Source organism: Haemaphysalis longicornis, unplaced genomic scaffold, assembly GCF_048455015.1.
Source record: "Haemaphysalis longicornis isolate Haplotype H1 unplaced genomic scaffold, Haemaphysalis longicornis Haplotype H1 scaffold_1, whole genome shotgun sequence".
Taxonomy (NCBI): Eukaryota; Metazoa; Arthropoda; class Arachnida; order Ixodida; family Ixodidae; genus Haemaphysalis; species Haemaphysalis longicornis.
This window is the reverse complement of record NW_027526203.1, coordinates 307,596,367-307,615,801: the sequence shown is the minus strand read 5'-3', so window position 1 is coordinate 307,615,801 and position 19,435 is coordinate 307,596,367. Positions and strand designations below refer to the sequence as shown.

At 50.4% G+C, this 19,435-nt stretch overlaps 2 protein-coding genes across 5 annotated transcripts in view; one reads left to right on the top strand and one right to left on the bottom strand.

Moving 5' to 3' along the window:
• The window catches only part of LOC144149810 (uncharacterized), a 218,989-nt gene that overhangs the window by 17,941 nt on the left and 181,613 nt on the right, over nucleotides 1-19,435 (top strand). The window lies entirely within an intron of this gene.
• Nucleotides 1-19,435, bottom strand: part of LOC144149790 (diacylglycerol O-acyltransferase 1-like) — a 148,774-nt gene that overhangs the window by 87,371 nt on the left and 41,968 nt on the right. The window contains exon 1 of one of the 3 annotated variants that reach the window (XM_077681442.1): nucleotides 6,690-6,829. The exons of the other annotated variants lie outside the window; for them this stretch is intronic. Within the exon in view, the coding sequence (XP_077537568.1) occupies nucleotides 6,690-6,793 (104 nt within the window). The 5' untranslated portion in view covers nucleotides 6,794-6,829. Of the gene's footprint in view, nucleotides 1-6,689; nucleotides 6,830-19,435 lie in introns of those variants that run through there. 3 annotated transcript variants of the gene reach the window in all.

The following is a 19,435-nucleotide window of genomic DNA, read 5'->3' as shown; positions in this document are numbered from 1 at the left end:
TCGGTGAGAAGATTGTGTTTAACTCGTCCTTTCGAGCTTATTCGCGAGGTTCAGCGCTCAGGGCTCCTCGATAAGTGTTCAAAATGCGTAGGCTTCCCTACCGTACTTTTGAGATGCTCTTATGGCGACAACAGCCTCATGCTACGTACCAAGCAGCGGGCCCCTGCGCGCGCATGGCACAGCAGGAAGTAAAGCAGATGTCTTCCTTTTCTTTCGTCGTTGTTGGCTGGTATCAAATGAATGTTTTTTTGTGTGTGTGTGTGTGTGCCCAACGCATTGATTTTTCTGCACCGTCACAAAAAGTCCTATTACTAGGTTTGGGGATGTTTGGGAGGCTCACAAAGATCGTGTGGGTATTTTTTGCAGGCTGTATGGCACACATTCTTTCTTCACAAATTGGCTTTAGTTATGGCTGCGTTCAAGGAGGTGCACATCCACAGCGTGCGTTGTTTATTCACAGCCACATACAATGAGAATGTTTGTGCTACGCCATCGCGATCGCACCCAAAACAACGTTGTCCACAGTACTCGAAGGCGGATTTTGTGCTCAGTATTTCTATCGCAACCATCGTTATCATAACGAATTGACTATCAACCCGAAGAATTATAACGTGATTGCGGTGTTGAGGGTTTGATATACTCGCCAACGAACGCAATAAATAGTATACGCCCGCATATTAGAAGAATCGAAACGGATGAATATTTATAAGATGCTTTTCATTGTTTTCCAGCACTTCCAGGTTTAAAGAACAAATCCTGGTCTATTTGGGATGGCATTCTATGAATTGAGGAAAATTACTGTTACTCTGAGCAGCCAACCCACTAACCACGTTGATTTTATTGTTAAGTAAAGGTTCCTCCTCGTCTTTCCCCTCCCCCTCTTTAGTGCAGTTTTCCTATAACGCATATCTGAATATTGGGAAGGTTTGGCTGTGGAAAATGTACCGAAATATCCGTCCAGGTCTGAGCAAACATGGTGTTACCGTTCATATACCGTAGACGTTGCTCGTTTTGCTCAATATATCTCTATGCTGGTTAGAAGCGTGGTATAAAAACAGCACGCGCCTAGCTATACATACAGTGGGTTATTTGGAACTCAACCTACAGTTTCTGCAGCCTATAGTGCATGGCGACACACTTTCATGCCATGACAACGTAAATTGATGTGATACAATACTTTCGAGCGTTTACTAGCAGCTGGCTCGAAAGATTGCTTAATACAGAAGCTGACGCCTAGCTCCGACTCTTCCAGCTCCGCACAGCACCGGCTTCGCAAGGAACGGGGCGACGCCGTCAATGTTTCTTCCGTAGATGCATCAAAAACTATACTTTAAATCACGCTTTGAGCTAGTGTATGCTATTTTAGGGCTATTATCATGATAAAAAGTTACACACACGCAAAGTCTGGCGCGGACAACCATCAGACGTCAACCAAGCGCAAAGAAGCAGCAGGGAGAGAGCCCGATTGAAGCAGACGACAAATACGAGAATCCCTAAGCCGACGTCACGGAGGCGCGCTTCGCAGCGCCGCCCGTGGTCGCGCTCCCCGCCAATAGAGGGGCGCTGGTTGCACAGCCGCTCGCTGACATCAGCGGCGACCGAATCTGCCGCTGTTGAGCTGGGCCAAGCTAGGCGCGCTCGGAAACGTGCCTTGTGGCGCGCTGTGAAGGGAGGGGTAAAATTGTAGGCCGCCTCGCTCTGCCATAGTATGTCTTTGCGATATAATTCGTTGTAATCCGACAGCAAAATTGCCCAGAACAGTATAGAAAGCACTTTCGAAGAAACTTTTGTCATTCGTAAAAAAAAAAAAAAAAATCCCGCTTCCAACATTCTTCTTTTTTTTTATTTTGGGTTTCTCCCTAGTTATTGCTGCCACTCAGTTCAAATCTGTTCTGAAGGAAAGAAAATGCAAAATGCCCATGTGGTGGAAACTTTCCGTGTTAAAGAACGCTGTAAAGAAAATACATGCAACCGTTGTCTGCAATTACAGCGGCCCTTATTGGGCGCATATTTTATTGTCGCACTAAACCCGGCGTTGTTATTTTTAACGAGCGCCTTGCATCGGTTAAGAACAGGTTACAGCTTTGAATTAAACCCTTTGTCGCTGTTATGTCGATGGTAAAGTAAAAAAAAAATATTAGCTGATGCGTCGATACGCGGAGTTTAAAAAAATGCAGTGCTGCTGCAATCTGTAAAGAAGGGTGACCAGCGGATCTGTGCAGCGCGATGTTAGTCGTCTTTGTCATACAATTTATTTCCCCGTCGTTCCGGTCAAGCAAGAGTTACAGCCGTGTTCTGTAACCTTACTACCTCCGTGGATGGCGATGTATTGACTGCAGATAGTAATTCTGTATCGTTTACAACTTTACTCTGAACACAACAACAAATTTGGAGCCGTTTTCTGTAATCACACTATTTCCGTAAATGGCCACGCTTCACTGCGCAACACGCGATGTGGAAGAGCCCAGCTTACAAAAACCAAGCTTACACCTATTTTCTGGTTACTTGGCTTCATCTTTAACGACAAATGCATTGCTGGAAGATGTTGCTGCAGGGCCAATATTAGCCGTCTTAAAATGAAAAGGTTCTAGTACATTTCTTGATGCTTTTATGAGTTTTATCCATGTATCAATACTGGGAACTGGTTTTTTTCGTGTCAGAAAAAACCTTCTCCGGAAGAAGCGGGTCGCGATACCACCCCCACTCTCGTAAAGCCCAGCCCTACAACAGCTCCTCTGTCAAAAACACATTGTCTAACCCTCTAGCAGCGCGAAAGTAGCTGAAATTAGGTTCGTATTGTGGGGATCGAGTGCGTGAACAGAAACGGGCAGCGTCTGGTTTTTGACTGTCCGGTTTCATTTATGTCTTCAATACATGAAAATAATTTAAATGTTTTAAAATAAAATTCTTACACGAATAATTTAGACGGAAATAATCTACATGGTACAGAAAAGTATGTTCAATTAACACGTTCAATAGCTGGTGAAGGCGCCTTGAATTCCACCCTAATGGCGTCGGGAATTCTGCGGGACAGTAGTGAGGCGTACGGTGCCCCAGCGTGCCCTGGCTTCTGGCGGAGGGCTTCCCATTCCACCTTTACAGTCAGCCGCAAATAATGAATGGAAAATAAACTCCAAATAATAAATGGAAAATAAAGCCCCCAAATTAGTTACGAGAACGCAATGGTAAGCTCTATCATATGGCACCGTCAAGACTTGGGACGTTGTCCACTTCTGTTCACGCACCCCCAGAAATATGGGCCTAATTGAAACAAGTTTCGCGCTACTGCAGAGTAAGACAAGGTGTTTTTAACAGCGAAGTTGTTCTAGGTCTGGGCATTGCGACAGTCGGGTGTGGTATCGCGTCACGCTCCTTCCGGAGCAGGTTTTTCCGCACGAAAGAAACCGTATCCCAGTGAGGAAAAAACTTATAAAAACATAAAAGTGGTCCTACGGGCTTCAAATTTGTATAAGATGGCTTACAATTGCCCTAAAGAAACGTCTCCGAACAATGCATTTGTGCTTAGAGGTGAAGCGTAATCTTGGTCTTTGTAGGCTGGCTTTCCCACTTGGTTGTTGCGCCGTGAAGCATGGCTATCTCCTGAGGGAAAGAGAAATCACTTTATTACCCGAGCAAGTTGGCTTAGGAAGGCGTTGTGGCCGCCGGCAGACGGCTGCCGGCTCGGTCAACTTTAAGTAACTGCACCCCTGCTTGCGAGTTGCGAGTTTCATAGCGCGTCGTCCCACTGCTCCATGTGAAAGATTTGGGGGGGGGGGGGGGGGGGGGACATGGGTTGAAACTTGAGATGACAGGCCACATGGTGTGAGTGAGAGTGTCAAGAAAGTCAGAGGGGACAGTCAGAGGAAGGCAACTGAGAGGGGGGGGGGGGGGGGGGGGGTCTTGTGTATGACTGACGCGGGAATCGGCCTATGGAGGGGTCACCATTGGCGCTCCTAAGCGTTAGTGCGGGATGTGTGCTCAAGGGGATGTGTGCTCAAGGGGGTAGCATCGGCGGGGAGGCGGTGATGATCCGTGATTTCTTTATATAAGAGCAGTCGATCGCGGGTCGACCGAGTAGCGTGGTGAGGAGCGCGAACAAGCCCAGCACGGCTAGTATGTTCTCGTGCTGCTTGGCTGGCCGCGTCGGCGGGGTATGATTGCAGAAAACGGCTCAAAATTTGGCGTTAACAGGGAAGTTGTAAACGATGCAGAATTACTGTTTGCTATCCATCCACGGAGTAAGTTTGGTTACATGGCCATCCACGGAGGGAGTTTGGTTACATGGCCATCCACGGAGGGAGTTTGGTTACAGAACACGGCTGCAGTAACTCTTGCTTGACCGGAACAAGGGGGAAATAAATTGTATGACAATCAGACGCTAAGACGACTCTAACATTGCGCAGCAAAGTTCCGCTGGTCACCCTTCTTCACAGGTTGCAAGGACATTTTTTTAACTCCGCGTATCTACGCATCAGCTAATTAATATTTTCTTTACTTTACCATCGACATAACAGCGACAAAGTTTAATTCAAGGCTGTAATTAATATTTTCTTTACTTTACCATCGACTTAACAGCGACAAAGAGTTTAATTCAAGGCTGTAACCTGTTCTTTACTGATGCAAGGCGCTCGTTAAAAATAACAACGCCGGGTTTAGTGCGACAATAAAATATGCGCCCAATAAGGGCCGCTGTAATTGCAGACAACGGTTGCATGTATTTTCTTTACAGCGTTCTTTAACACGGAAAGTTTCCACCGCATGGGCATTTTGCATTTTCCTTCCTTCAGAACAGACCTGAACTGAGTGGCAGCAATAACTAGGGAGAAACCCAAAATAAAAAAAAAGAACAATGTTGGAAGCGGGATTTTTTTTTTTTTTTACGAATGACAAAAGTTTCTTCGAAAGTGCTTTCTATACTGTTCTGGGCAATTTTGCTGTCGGATTACAACGAATTATATTGCAAAGACATACTATGGCAGAGCGAGGCGGCCTACAATTTTACCCCTCCCTTCACAGCGCGCCACAAGGCACGTTTCCGAGCGCGCCTAGCTTGGCCCAGCTCATCAACAGCGGCAGATTCGGTCGCCGGGTCGCCGCTGATGCCAGCGAGCGGCAGTGCAACCAGCGACCCTCTATAGCCCAGCGCTGCTTTTGAAAACCGTCACGCGAATTATGACACGGCCGCAGAGCGGCGATTAAACATATCAGATGGGGCGGCGGGGGCAGTGCGAACACACTCCAAGACCGGCGCTCCTTGGTTCTTCGTCGGCGCCCATACGCGGCGCAGCAATGCAGTTCGGCCTAGAGTTCCTGTATATAGCTCCCGCAGGGAGAGCTAGAGGAACTCTAGTTCGGCCACCGCTCCCGTGCTCCGTTTACTTCTGCGCGGATCCGTGACAAACGTTTACAGCGCAGAACAACAAGTGCAAAAGGAAGAACAAAACAGCACGAGCGCTGTATATATACTGCATAAACTTGAGCATAAATAAGTTATCCGTGTTTCCCGATTAAAGTGGGCGAAAGCAGCGCCCGCGCTGTTTCGTCCTTGTTTTGAGCTGTGAACGTTTGCTACCTAGGTGGCCATAACGCCATCCTCTCCCGCGGCGCAGCTGCGGGATCTCGTCGCCATGGAAACGGTGCTCTAGATGGGGGTACCGGACGCGATCTCGCGATGTGCGGCGATACCAATTTTCCGCTCAAAAAAGGAAAAAAAAAAAATAAATACAGCTTCCCTAACCCGGCTTTAAAAAAGTGGCCGGGTAAATGAAACGCCAAAATGAACCTTCCCACCCACAAGTCAAGGAAGCGAGCAACCCGCACGTAGCGAGCGGGTGTTGAAGGCGTGTCCACAATTGCCAACAGCACCCACGAGTACGGCATCCTTGAGAGTGTGCCTAACACTCCAGAAAAGACTGCCCTAGAAGCACCCGCAAATTCATCTGGCAACGGCCTGTTCCACAGGGGAAGCGTTATACGAGAAGCAGCATTTGATATCGCCGTGAACGGCTCATCGCGGCAAAGCCAACTCGATAGCGAAAGCCAAGTTTGGACCAAAGTCAGCAGTGTCCGCCGATGCGAATAATACGCCCGTAATACGCGCGCATCTCGCCGACGCACACCTTTCTGCCACGTGACCCCGCAGAGGTTCGCAAGGATTCCGCGAAGTCCCGCGTTCGACAAGTTTCCACTTCGGGCTGGCGCAAATCTTCAACACGGCAGACGTGAAAACACAGGCGGAAGCGAAGCCGCTAACCGTGACGCAACCTGATGTGATGGCGTTATTTTCCGTGGCGTCGATGCAACGTGGTGAAGCAGCAGTCGGCGGGGAAATAGTGGATCGCGTGGCCTTCAGAGGGAGAGAAGCAGAGGAAGCTAGCCCTGACATCCCACAAAGATTGAATAAATGGCGATGGTTGAACTCAATCTACTTCGCAACATCTGTCAGTCATTCTTTTGTTGTTGTAGGCTAGCTGAGGATGAATCTATGAATTATTCCGCCCGAATTTCCTGGACGCACACCTCCGCTCCTTACACACTTCTCCCGCTCCCTCAAGCAATACTGCGCGGCACCCACCACAAACAGTACGACCCCTCTACAGAACACAATACGAATCTTCGAGGGAAAAAACGCTCATGCCGACGCACACGCCCGGAAAACACACGGCGGCAGTGTGCAGGCGTCACCTTACCGTGGACGTCTAGACGAGTCAATCAGCGGTGTGAGGATCGCTTCGGGCAACATGTACAGAAACTGCCACGATCGAGAAACACAGGCACGCCATCGGACCCGCATGTTGTTACGAAGAGCGCGAGGCGATAATACGACGTGATCTGCCCAATAGCGTAGTGCACTCTCCTCTGCGCAGCCGAAGCACGAAAAGGTCATGACGTGAGAGACGAGGAAAAAAAGAAAAAAAAAAAGAAAAGCGTGATGCCGGCTCTGACAGTCAATTCTACGGTACACAAGCCAAACGTGAGCTGAGCGCTGCAGCCACCTTTTTATTTTTTTTGCTCTTAGTGGACCATACTTCGGCTTTGAACAGAACGTCATATTCGTCTGCGACCTTCGGCGTGGCACGCAACTAACCCCGAGCGAAAATTTGTCGCAGACGCTATTGCACGGTCCTTCTGTGTCAAACACCAGCTGCATGAATGATGCCGCCTTGACAGGCTGAAGTTGATGCGTCTGGACACTGACCCGTGAGGCGCGCTGCAGTGCGATTAGTTGGGACTATCTATCTATCCCGGAGTTCGTCAACGTTTACTGCGAAGGAGTAATTATATATATATATATATATATATGTATATATGTAGGTATGTAGGTATGTGTGTGTGTATGTATGTATGTGTGTATATGTATGTGCATGTATGTATGTATGTGCATGTATGTATGTGTGTGTGTATGTGTGTGTGTGTGTGTGTGTGTGTGTGTGTGTGTGTGTGTGTACACACATACAAGTTTACCTCGTCATGTAGCTGCGAATAGAAAGGAAGTTTCATTTTCACTTTTTCTTTCCCGGATGGAGAGCAACATGCCCGCTTGGAAAGCCGACGTGAGTCCACAATTTTTTCTTCAGTTGGAAGGCTTTCCGAGCAACATTTTCGCCGGTGTATATTTCACGCCAAAGTATGCGTCTATCACCGGTTGCCAGTATATGCGTGCACGGGTCGGGGGTGGAAGGAAGGGGGCGTGCACGCACTGCTAGGCTTCGTGCCGGTACCGATGACGCGTGCGTTGCGCTGGTGGGAGATTCAAACGTGGAAGCCTCACGGCTCAATGCGACCTGTCAGTGGTCCTCCGGTATCGAGCGGTTTGGGTTTGGGTTGGTGTATTACACAGACAGTAGACTTTTAGAATTCAGTCTGTTCCGTTATTTCCGTATGTACCGTCCGTAACGGGACCCGACTGCGCCTGCGCGCGCGGGCACGGCGAGGATAGAGCCACTAGATCCGTAGCTTATTTAGTGGCTCTAGGCGAGGAGGCCCGCACCCCACCGGAACGAATGCGCGCGCATGGCAACGCGGGGGCGGCCCGTCGTCGGAACTAAGCCACCCTACCGAAACGAATGCGCAAGTGCCGTCGGGTCCTGGTGCATACGGAACGTACGGGGCAGACGGGGCATACGGAACGCTGAAACTCTAGTAAGATGCCTCGACGCGGGAGGGGAACGGACAGCCTCGTGCTCGTCCGCTCGAGTCCTTCCAGGTTTCATTCACACAATTGACTCGAAAGTATGCTTAATCGCAATTTCCAAACAAACGCGCTTTGTTTCGTGCACTCCGTGGACAGCGTCCAGCTTCGCAGGTCATCCTTCACAGAGTGGAAGGGCACTGATTTTTTTTTTTTTTTTATACAAACGCTTTCGCATTTGGTACTACGGAAATGTGGCCGCTGGACTGACCAGCGGAATCGGCGACTTAGTGCACAGGGCCGGAAAGCCTCGCCTCCGGAGCCACAGAGTGAATGGGCGTGCAGGAGAGTCAAAAAGCACGGCTACTGCGAACGAGCTCAACTTTTCTGGTCCCCACAGTAATCGTATGCTGAACTACATACAGGAGGCGTCAACGCGCTGTCATTCGAATCTACTTGCAAGAATGCCAAAACGCGCGAAGCATCGGCTCTCCGAGACGTCAAGCATAGCTCCAGTCGCCAACGCAGTCTGTTTCCAAGTGCATAGTTTTCAATAAATTGTTGACTTGCAGCTACACTGACCCCATTATCGGCCCTGTCCCCCCACAGCCCCAACATAAGAAAAACGCCCCGTTTTATGTGCAATGTTTACATTCTGTGTGTGAACGACCGGGCAGTGTGCCCGACTATTCGGCTGAAAGTAAGAACAGTGGCACTGAGCCACCCAGATCGTCGGGACTCTTGACGCGCACAGCCCGTTTTCTGTTTCTTGCAGACACATAAAAATGGCCACGGGTCTGATTTGCCACCGTACACCTGAATGACCAATCACGGCAACCAGGTGGGCAAAATAGGCCGGCCAATGATAAGCGGCAGCGTATACGATTTCACCGGAAAATTGCGCGAATGCTTTGTGATATTGCGCAACGCAGTATAAAATTGCGCGAATGCTTTGTGATATTGCGCAACGCAGTATAAATACGTTTTGCATTGTTTGATGCCAGTTTGTCCGCGGCCTCGCTATACGCAAGATTTGCCTTTTTTAACGCAGCGATTAGTCATGCAGGTGCCTTGCGGTAAGGCAGACACAAAGGCGTTTCGGAGACTACAATTTGACTGCCTCATGCATTCTTCGTTGGTCAAGTTCCGCAGTGACAAGTGCACGGCTCTGCTCGACGTCGTCCGGTTCACCATTTCACGAAGGGAAAAGACGGAGGGAGGCGACGTCGCCCACTGCACGCTGGACCGATGTTTAAAAACGGATCGAGGTTCGCTACCCTTTTGGTTCCCCCAGCGAGGTCAAGTTCCTGGGAAACCAGTCGTGTCCACTTCGCTGATTGATTGGTTGTAGTGTTTAACGCGCCGACGCAACGCAGGCGATGAGGCGCGTCGTAGTGGGGGGCTCCGGATTAATTTGGACCACCTAGGGATCTTTAACGTGCGCCGAAATCTCGTACACATGGGCGTTTTTGCTTTTCGCCTGCATCAGAAAAGCGGCCGCCGTGGCCGGGAATCGAACCCGCGTCCTTGTGCACACACAACGCACCGCACTAATCATGGCGCCATCTTATCATTGAATCTTAGCTTCTTAGATGACTTGTGAATGTGAGAGTAAAATAAATGTGTGGGGAGGGAGGGCTCGTTATCACTTCTTTCGCCTCTCCTGTGGCTATATTCACGGCTGGTTCGCTTATAAGGTGTCACATTTCAGCTTGCGATGCTAAATGTACATGTAAACATATATAGCCTGTAAAAAGCGAACCTCGGTATGTCCGTGTGTTGTTTAGAATTATTTCACAACTGTTTTTGCGAAAGGTTAGCTGCAGGTTCCGCGTTGGTTGACCAAGTACATGCAGTGCATGTTTGTGTGCTTCCCACAACAAAATGGCGACGCCTTCACTTCCGACACCCGTTGTATAGCTTCTGTGGGGTCTAGTTCGGAGCGTCGGTTAAAAATTTCTACCCGATTAATCGGCATGCTTTAAACGGTTTTTGGTTGGCTAATCGGCTGCGTTGGTTTATGGAGAAAGAAGGTCAGGAGTAGGAATAAATTTTATTAGCCCCAAAAATTAGTAAAAAAAATATTTCACGTTTGACGGGTATTTTTACTGCCACGTGGCCGGCACGGTCAAGTACTTCAGGCATCCATAGCAAGTTTTCCGCGGTGGGAAACACGTGAACGTTTTCGCGCAATTGCATGCTTCTAGGCCGCTTACCAGATATTTCAGATGATGTAAGCTGATCATAATCATGGCGCTGATCCGGCCGGGACGCTTGTCACCACGTTCGGCATTAACACTATTTCTCAATTCGGGAAAATCGGCCCGCGCCGACGTCCTCGCATAAATTGCAGGGGCGCCGAGGAATTGTGGTTTACTTACGTCAGTTCGTCTATCCAGTGCCAAGACGATCTAAGTGCCCGTTCAGCGATTGCTATTCTACGTATAGGTCCTTGTATTTGTATAAAAAATGCTCACTTTCCACGTCTGTCTCGGCTATCAGCGTGGGGTTTTTATCACTCACCTCCGAGCATATTCCTGCATGGTTTCCTGTTGTTACGTAAGGCCTGTTATGTGAACACGACCCTCGGCATGTTTGCGTAGAATTTAAACTTGACACTCTTGGTTCATGTTGCTCAAGTGACGTCAACCGATTAACGGGTTACAAAATTAATCGCGATTAAGTCATTAATCGATTAAACGGAAGGTTAATCGATCAATCGCCCACCGCTAGTGGGGATCACTGTGGTACTCGTGGCGGTGCACTTCTATCGCTAGAACATCGGGACACAGTCGATCGTTGTTCACAACTCAAATGAATTGTACGAGGCTGCTCTCGCATCGCCGAACATTGTGCAAGCACGTATAGTGCGGCCGTAACGCCGGTCGTGGTGTACGTTACGGACGCAACAAACATTAAAACAATTAATGAACAAAAAATTAATGAACAAAAAAAAATATACGTTGCCTCAGCTTTCTGCGGGCATGCCATTGCATCTACGCGGCTGTGCCAGCCGAGCCAAATGAAATGTGTGAGGGTGGCACACGCACACTTCTTCCATCTGTCATGTATCTGCCTCTGTGTGGACCAGACCTCCGGTGGGTTTCTTTAAAAATCGAAATCAAAATACAACAGAAGTGCTGTCTGGGTGCTAGAACCGCTGACATCGTACACGGGCGCCAGAGGACGGAGTGCTGCGGCGGATCGCAACATTAGGCGTGCCGTCCTGGAGTGCTACGAGCTAAACGACCTGGGATGCTTACTAGCGTGCACCGAAATATTTCACATATACGCGAAAGTGAAGGACCACATTAGACAGGGTTAAATTGAGTCATCGACTGGTCATCGGCCTTATTCTTTGAATTAGCTCGTATCAGACCACTTTTATAAGAGAAAGCCCTCGCTTCGCTTCGTGGAACAAGTTCTACCGGCACTGTGTTCGCGTTATATTCAGTCGTTATGGGACGAGATTGTCGAATTAAGAAGCTTTTGGGAATTCACGATCGCGAGAAGAAGGATCAGTCGCTGACCGGCTGACGACGAACATCAGAAGCAACCAGAAACGACCCTTTCCAACCCGAACTCAAATAGTTTCCGATAGCAAGCGGGAGCGCCATTGCACATGCGTGGCGCGCTTGGCCGCGAACGGCATAGGCTCCGGTTGCGCTGAGCAGGCCGCCGATACCGGAGCGGACCGTCGAAAACGGTCAGCTAAAACTCTATTAGCCCCGCTTATGTCACACCGCGCTCGCGGAAGTGGCTAACCGGTAGGCGCCTACTCAGCAATGCCCTTACGTCACTGACCACCCTATCCGTGCCACATTTATCGCTCGGCGACAGAAAAGAGGCACCATCAGTGATGCGCCCCCTCTCGCATTCGGCGCACGACGTTGGCGGACGTCCACAACGCACGCGCCGGCGGCAGCCCTTGGAGTTGGGCGACACGGCCGACAGTGTCTCCTTGGAGGAAAGTATCGCCAATCGGCGGGCGGCGTCCAGTTGCGCAACCGAAGCGCCAGGAAAGCTTCCAGAGACGGCGAGTGGCGCGGTCGAGGTCGGCCGTGCGCCGGTGCACGCTCCCCGGACAGGAAGCATGCCACCCACCACAACACCGTTTTACAGCGGCGCTGTAGGTTACGACGAAAACTGCGTACGTCGAAAAACGTCCCGTCCACAAAACTGAACCTTGCTGCGAACAGCTTCCCGGTGGATGCTCTGTAGCTCCCAATCTGATGTAGGAATTTTGAAGAAAATACGATTCTGAAATTAGCCGCTGAAACGACTGTCCTTAAGCCTAGTTTCGGTTACGGGCCGCAATTACAGCTCGCAGTGAAGTTGTAAACGTTACACAACTCCCGCCTGCCGTCAATACGCGGCCGTCTGAGGGGGGAGCGCGGTTGCAGAAAACGGCTGCAATTCTTGTTCAATTGAAACTATCCCGAAACAAGTCGTGCGACAATTATCCGCCGAGACGACTAACATTTAAGTTACGTTGCACAATAACGTACACAGTTCACAGTGAAGCCGTAAACATTGCGGAATTCCCGCCTGCTGTCAACACGGGAGGGAAACGAACAGCCCCCTGTTTGTCCCCTCGAGTAAAGCTGTACTCCTTCCAAGTTTCATTCAGCCAATGACCTAGGAAGTGTGCTTAATCGCAAATTACGAACTAACGTGTTTGTTGCGTGCATTCCTTGGACTGTGCCCAGCGTCGCTGGTCATCCGTCTTCGCAGAGTGGAAGGACGCCGATTTTCTGGTTTGTTACGCGGACACTCGGGCTATACGAGGCGCGCCGTAATGGGGGGCTCCGGATTAATTTCGACCACCTGGGCGCTTCTGCCTCGCGCCGATTATCGTGTATACGGCCGTTATCATTTCTCTCCTCCACGCGCAAAACCGCCACAACACTGAGGCCGCGCCCGCGTGTTCGGTGGCGCAGCGATCGCCCACCAAGCCACCGCGGCGGGAGGCCCCGCCGCAACACTTTCGTTCGGCACGGCGAGCCACCGATTGGCGGCTGATGACCAAACGGTGCACGGCAGACCCCCGCCCGGCTAACGGAGTCAGGGTCAACAGGAAGGCAAGTTGCCTGACTCCCCACTGTGTCACGCTCGTGGCCGCTGTGTCGGTTTTTCCGTTGACGTCAATGAAAGGGCACGCCACCCACATCAATGGTCCCGGTTTCGAGTAAGACGTCAATGCAAGTCAGAGGCAAGAGAAAAAGTGCTTTTGAATAATGGTGGAATTGACGGCACACGTTTCAATTACGTGGTACAGGTCATTTCGAGTGCTCTCCGTAGCTTGTTGATAGCCAGTATAACATTGCTGCAGGTGTCTGCAGGCGCTGCATCGCACACGAGCTAATAAAAGCCCAGCGAGTGCACAAGGGGACGGAACGTGGCGCAAAAATTCCGTCACTGTCAGACGCTGGGTATCCTTTGCCCCTGCCCTCTTCGCAACGTCCGTTATCGTGCCTCACCGGCACTCCGGCGGCTCGCAGTGCCGACTCAGTGGAGGGCCAACACAATGATTCACGCGCACAACGCCCTTTAGTGTCTTAAAGGTGTACTATCGGCGTCAAATGAAACGCGAGCACGAAAATATGAACCAGAACGTGCAAAATTGAAAAAATACTGTTCCTAGAGTTCGTATAATGGCACGCTATTAGTATATTTGGAAATCCACTTTTCCCAACTTTCCTTTTGTAACTAAGCCACGCGTCATTTTGGCTTGCATGGAAAGAAATCGCGCTATTTGTGCGTTCAGGTTCATATTTTCATGTTCGCGTTTGCGTACAATAGGATGGCTATCTGCATTGAGTAAAACAGGTCGCCCAGGTGCGCGTTGCAGTGCACACTTTTAGAGAAGACAAGTTTGAAATTTGTGCGACCACGCAGAATGAGTTAAGCATTGTTTGCGAACGTGGGAAGTCATAAAAAGGCATTTTCATGTCCGCTTTACAGTCTTGTGGCTGTCGTATACTGTACTTATTCTTTTAAAAAAACCTTCAATGGAGGATTGGGGGGGGGGGGGGGGAAACTGATTGATTGATAGTAGGGTTTAACGCGCCGACGCAACGCAGGCGATGAGGCGCGCCGTAGTGGAGGGCTCCGGATTAATTTTGACCACCTGGGGATCTTTAACGTGCGCCGAAATCTCGTACACACGGGCGTTTTTGCTTTTCGCGGGGGGGGGAACTACATCCGGGCTACAAAGCTCGCCGTAGTGGACGGCTACGGACGACAAGCCGACAATTACATGGAAATAAACATTTCAAACACAGTGGGTCACAGGACGTGCAAACTGTAGGCGAGTTAGGTTGCTCCACAAGTTCATAATTCCCGCTCCAAAGTGGGGGTTTCATATTCACTATAAAAATGTGATGCGTACGTCTGGCTCCAGCGTGTTTTTTTTTTTTTTTTTTTTTGTGCGTGTATCACCGCGGGGTAAAAAGAACAACCGACCTACGCATATACAGCGGAGGACGCGCCCGCTTGAACGACTCGTTTAAGGCGGTTTAAAATGTTAGCACACAGGCTACTAATGTTTATTGCCAGACGATAGGCACATGTATCGACACCGTTGTTAAAAAGAAACTGACGCGTCCATGCGCTACACTTGGCTGTGAAGTTTTCAGGCGCTGGGTGCTTACAATGAGCAGCATTTTCCTTCCTTTTCTTACAGTTACAATTGTAAACATTCGATTTCCTTGGACAGACCGCCCAGGCTTCATTAAATGGCAGCCATCGTCTGGAAAGCAGGCCACGTAATGTGAAACCAAACAACCGTAGTACCTGCAACAGGTATACCCTCAGCCACGCAGGTGTACCGCAACGCGTTGTACGCTTCCTGTGGTGGACGTCAGAAGGCCGGGCTCAGATCGGCCGAATGAAAAAATAGAAACCACTCACTGCTATCTTCACGCATCTTAACGGAGCCGGCCATAAGGTTCTCTGGAGAGATTACGCGTCCCGTGCGATTATGTGGACTTGTGCAGTGTAGCCACTCTTCTCGGCATGATGATAATCTCGCCCCTTTTGTGCTTTCGCTCGCTATCATCCATCACGTGTGCAGCCACACATCCGTGCGACCCACCCGCGGAGCGTCGCAAACAGCCCGCGACGTCAGGCTCCGCTCAGCCGCTTGTAGCGATGACAGCATGTACAGCACGTGCCCGCAGGCTGACGTTTGAAGACAGCGCGCGCACACCTTTGCTTTGTTACAACCTCTCGGATGCCTCCGCAAACCGAACACGGGAATACAAAAGCATCGGTCTAATGGCTGGCCACATTTCGGAAGTCTCGCGTCTTGTTATTAGATATGTCTCCGCCAGGCCCGTAGCCAGGAATTTCGTTCGGGGGGGGCCCACTCGCTGTAGGCCTTGACTATTTCAAGAAAGTACCCATTTTCAGTAATTATTTTCCGTAAAATAGCAGTATATAAATTATTGAGTTTTTAAGTACTATTCTACTTTTTTATATCTTTAGTTTGGAAAGTAATCTACCAAATAGTGCAATATTTTCATACGGGCAATATGTCTCAACAAATACCGCTAATAAAAATAAAACTACGTTACTCTTGGCCAAAAATAAAACTACGAATAGCCGAAATATTTTTTGTACGTTTTTATTTCTGCATATAACAGGTTAAAACTACTGCGGCAGAAATAAAGTGGGTTGACGTGGTGGAAGACGGGGACCGTGTCCACTCCTTTGAGGTGGGGCGGTATTGGGGCGGCTCTGCGAAGAAGCGGCCAGGTCCTTCTTCCTTAAAGCACTGAAGAAAGGCCTGCCAGAGCCGAAGTGCGTACGATGAGCCGATGTGCGATCGCGGATCAATGTGCGATCGCGGAGCAAACTCGACATAACAAATTCTGATGCATTGTATATGCGTTCTATTACGCTTTCGCACTTATGTAAAATTACACAAATCTAGAAAATCTTACCTTCGGAAGCTTGTTGAAGTAGTTCATCAGAGTTGATGTTTCTTGTTTTTTGTGCTCATAATGAGGAACGCAGAGAACACCACACAAAGGAGGGCAAACACGCGATATATTCCGTCCCAAACACGGGCTGAACTGCAGTGCGTCTTGGCCTCCATTGCAAAGGACCTCGCCACTGAATTGGAGCCGGGGGCGCCCTGTGTCGCTCCGTGTCGCACATTTTGCTTGGTGGGGGCGGAGAGAGAGAGAGAGAGAACAACATTGTTTAAGCTCAGGGATCAAGGGAAGGGGGAGGGGCGGGCCAGAAGGCCGCCGCGATTGCCAGGGCCGGGGTGGTCACTGTTGTGAACCGGGGTAGCATGGTCGAAGTTGACTGCCGTTGGTGTCGCGCCGGAGCACTCATGAGGACCAAGGTGAGGGAGAAAGAAAACTTTATGTAGAAGTATTTACATTCTTGCCCAGCGTGAACAGGCAGTGCCGTAGTTCCGTCCACTTTCTCCGCTGTTATTAGGAACGCACCAATCACAAAAATCCATGGCGCTCATATTCTCGCCCACACTCTCACACAGAGGGGGCACGTTTCCCTCTCGCACACGTGAAGGTCTGGTTGACTCCGGTGAGGCAATCTGCCTAAGGTCGAAGCCCTTCGGACCACCAATGTTGAAGCGTCGGGAGGACATCTGGGGCCCCTTCTGGTATACTGGCATTGGCGGCTCATTGAACAACGGCCTTTACAGAGTCATCAGCCACACCGCAAAGTGCTGGAGAACGATGCGCGGCACGTCCCCAAAGAAGCAGACAGGAACGTCAAGCCTGCCGCCAAAAGTGAGGCGCCGCATGAAGCCTTTGTCGCCACCTCTTCGGAACGTTTCCGGTCATTAAGGGGGCATTCTGGGGCGGTTGGGTGGCCGAGAGGGCCGCCGAAAGCGGATTATGTCCAGCAGCCGCGGCACGGGTAGGAGACGCGTCATTGTGTAGACGACGGGATGTTCCTCGCCGATGAGTGGGGTGAGGGGAGGGGGCACTCGGTCGACAGCAGACTTGGGTGGTCGACCCCAGGACGGCGAAGACGGCTTTCGCGACATCACGTAGACCTGGCTTGATGCCTCCGGGTCGCGCAGCGCCTGCTGCCAGATGGACTGGGAGGCAAGGGGTCTGCTGCGCCCTCGCACAGAGAGTGAAGTGCTCGTCGAGGGCGCCACAGGCTGGGCATGTTTGGGGGTGAAATTAATGGTGTGGGTGGTCCGAGCAGCAGTGGCAGCAAAGTCGGTATCGCAGCCGCCCTACTCTGTTTATCAGGCGCCGACTGTCGTATGCGGCTTCCTGTACTCTTTTCTGATGCTCCGTGTTGCTTACGCGGCGCAGGACACGGGCACGGAAAGATATGCTCAGTTTTACACATGGTCATCTGCTGTAGACAAATTTCTTGATGCAGCGGAGTGCCGAAATCCCTGCTGCTGAAGAACACCCTCCCCCCTCCCCTCATAAAAATTTCGGGGGGGGCCCGGGCCCCTAGGGCCCCCCCTCTGGCTACGGGCCTGGTCTCCGCTTGTTTTGTGCCACCACCCTTTGGGCTGTTGGGGAAAGTGCGGTTCCATTGCGCCGATAAGGCAGGCAGACAGTTTCTAAAAGTCCTGTTGCAACTCCAGGCTTATGCGGAATGAAGCCGTGATGCATGGTTAATTTTGGGCAACTTCAACTTTCGGGAGAAAAGAATGCACTCGGGAAATCCAGGAGAGGAGTGTTTGGAGAGCTGTGGGAGGCCTGAAGTCGCCCTGCAGTGGACCTGGATTTCATGATAATGATGATGATTATGATTATGATTATGCACTCTTGTTTTTGTGCTTCGCCCCTCCACTATAGCTCTTAAACGAATGCACCAGATGCTTCTAAAGCCTTTTATTGAAGTTGGCTGCAGCAAGCATGAGTCTTTCTCAAACTAGCACTAGTACTGGCATAAGCATTTAATTTTTTTTCGCGGGAGTTTTACAAGCCTTTGCAATAAGGAAGGGTCAAGGTTCGTCTCGTATATGCTGCAGCCATGAGGTGCATCGTTGGGGAAGGTGATGGCTAAATTTAGACCACCTGGGCTTAACGTGCACCCCACAAAGCTTCCGCAGCCGCCTTGTATTTTCTCCCTCCTATGCCACGCCCATAAATGAACCCGTGAACACGAGCGGGCTATAAGCAATTAACACACGGCCATGGGAACAAATTCACACGTTAAAATTGGGGTCTGGCGGGCCGAAGCAACACCCGGGCAATGAGGCGCGCCGTATGGGGCGATTTAGACCGTACGCACCGCGGGGGACCTATAACGTGCGCCGAACACATTCCGTAACGTTTTTGTTTTCCGCCTCCGTCAGGAAAACAGCTGCCGCAGTGCTGCTCGGAATGAGACGTGACAAAGCCGCATGCGGTTTACAGGGTAGCATTCGGGGTAGCAAACGAAGAGTGGGGCGTTAAAAAAAAAGGTTTTAACAAAGGCGCTTGTTTTGAACCACCAGCAGATTGCGAACATCGAAGCGCGAAATTTGGGTTATCAATCTTGTCTGCACATTTATAGCGATTGCCCGACATCTACGAGCCATCTTCGGTGTGGCCACAGGGTGTTATAGACAGATCCACCGCAAACGAGGATCGTCCCTGCCGAGGATTCGGAGCAAACACTTGTAGGTCGGGCTTCCTCTTGCATACGGTTACACAGTGATAGGGGGAGAGAGAGAGAGAGAGAGAGAGAGAGAGAGAGAGAGAGAGAGAGAGAGAGAGAGAGAGAGAGAGAGAGAGAGAGAGAGCGATAGAGAGAGCGAGAGAGCGATAGAGAGAGCGATAGAGAGAGAGAGAGAGAGAGAGAGCGATAGAGAGAGAGAGAGAGCGATAGAGAGAGAGAGAGAGAGAGAGAGAGAGAGAGAGAGAGAGAGAGAGAGAGAGAGAGAGAGAGAGAGAGAGAGAGAGAGAGAGAGAGAGAGAGAGAGAGAGAAAAGGCGCAGCAAAGGGATGTGTAGCAATGGTGTTGCAAGTCGCTTAGAATTATATACCGGATTTCATCAAAACACATCGAAAATTGAATAGGAACGGACGGAAATACTCCGTGCAAGCGTTCAGCCACGCGAACTCGGTTACTGTGGACGCGCGCGCCGTCGTGCCAACAAACACCGCTGCGTGACTACCTATGTTGGGCGCAGCTGGCATTGTTTGGGAGACGTGTGCATGCGCTCGCTCCCGGCAGGGTCAAGCGGCTGGCGAGAAGGCCTCGGGAGTTCCGGCCATCGTGCGCAGCTATATGGACCCAAGGTCGGCGACGTCTGAAAGCCAATCGTACCCGGCATCCTTCACAAAGCCCCCGGTCTTTATCGTGGCA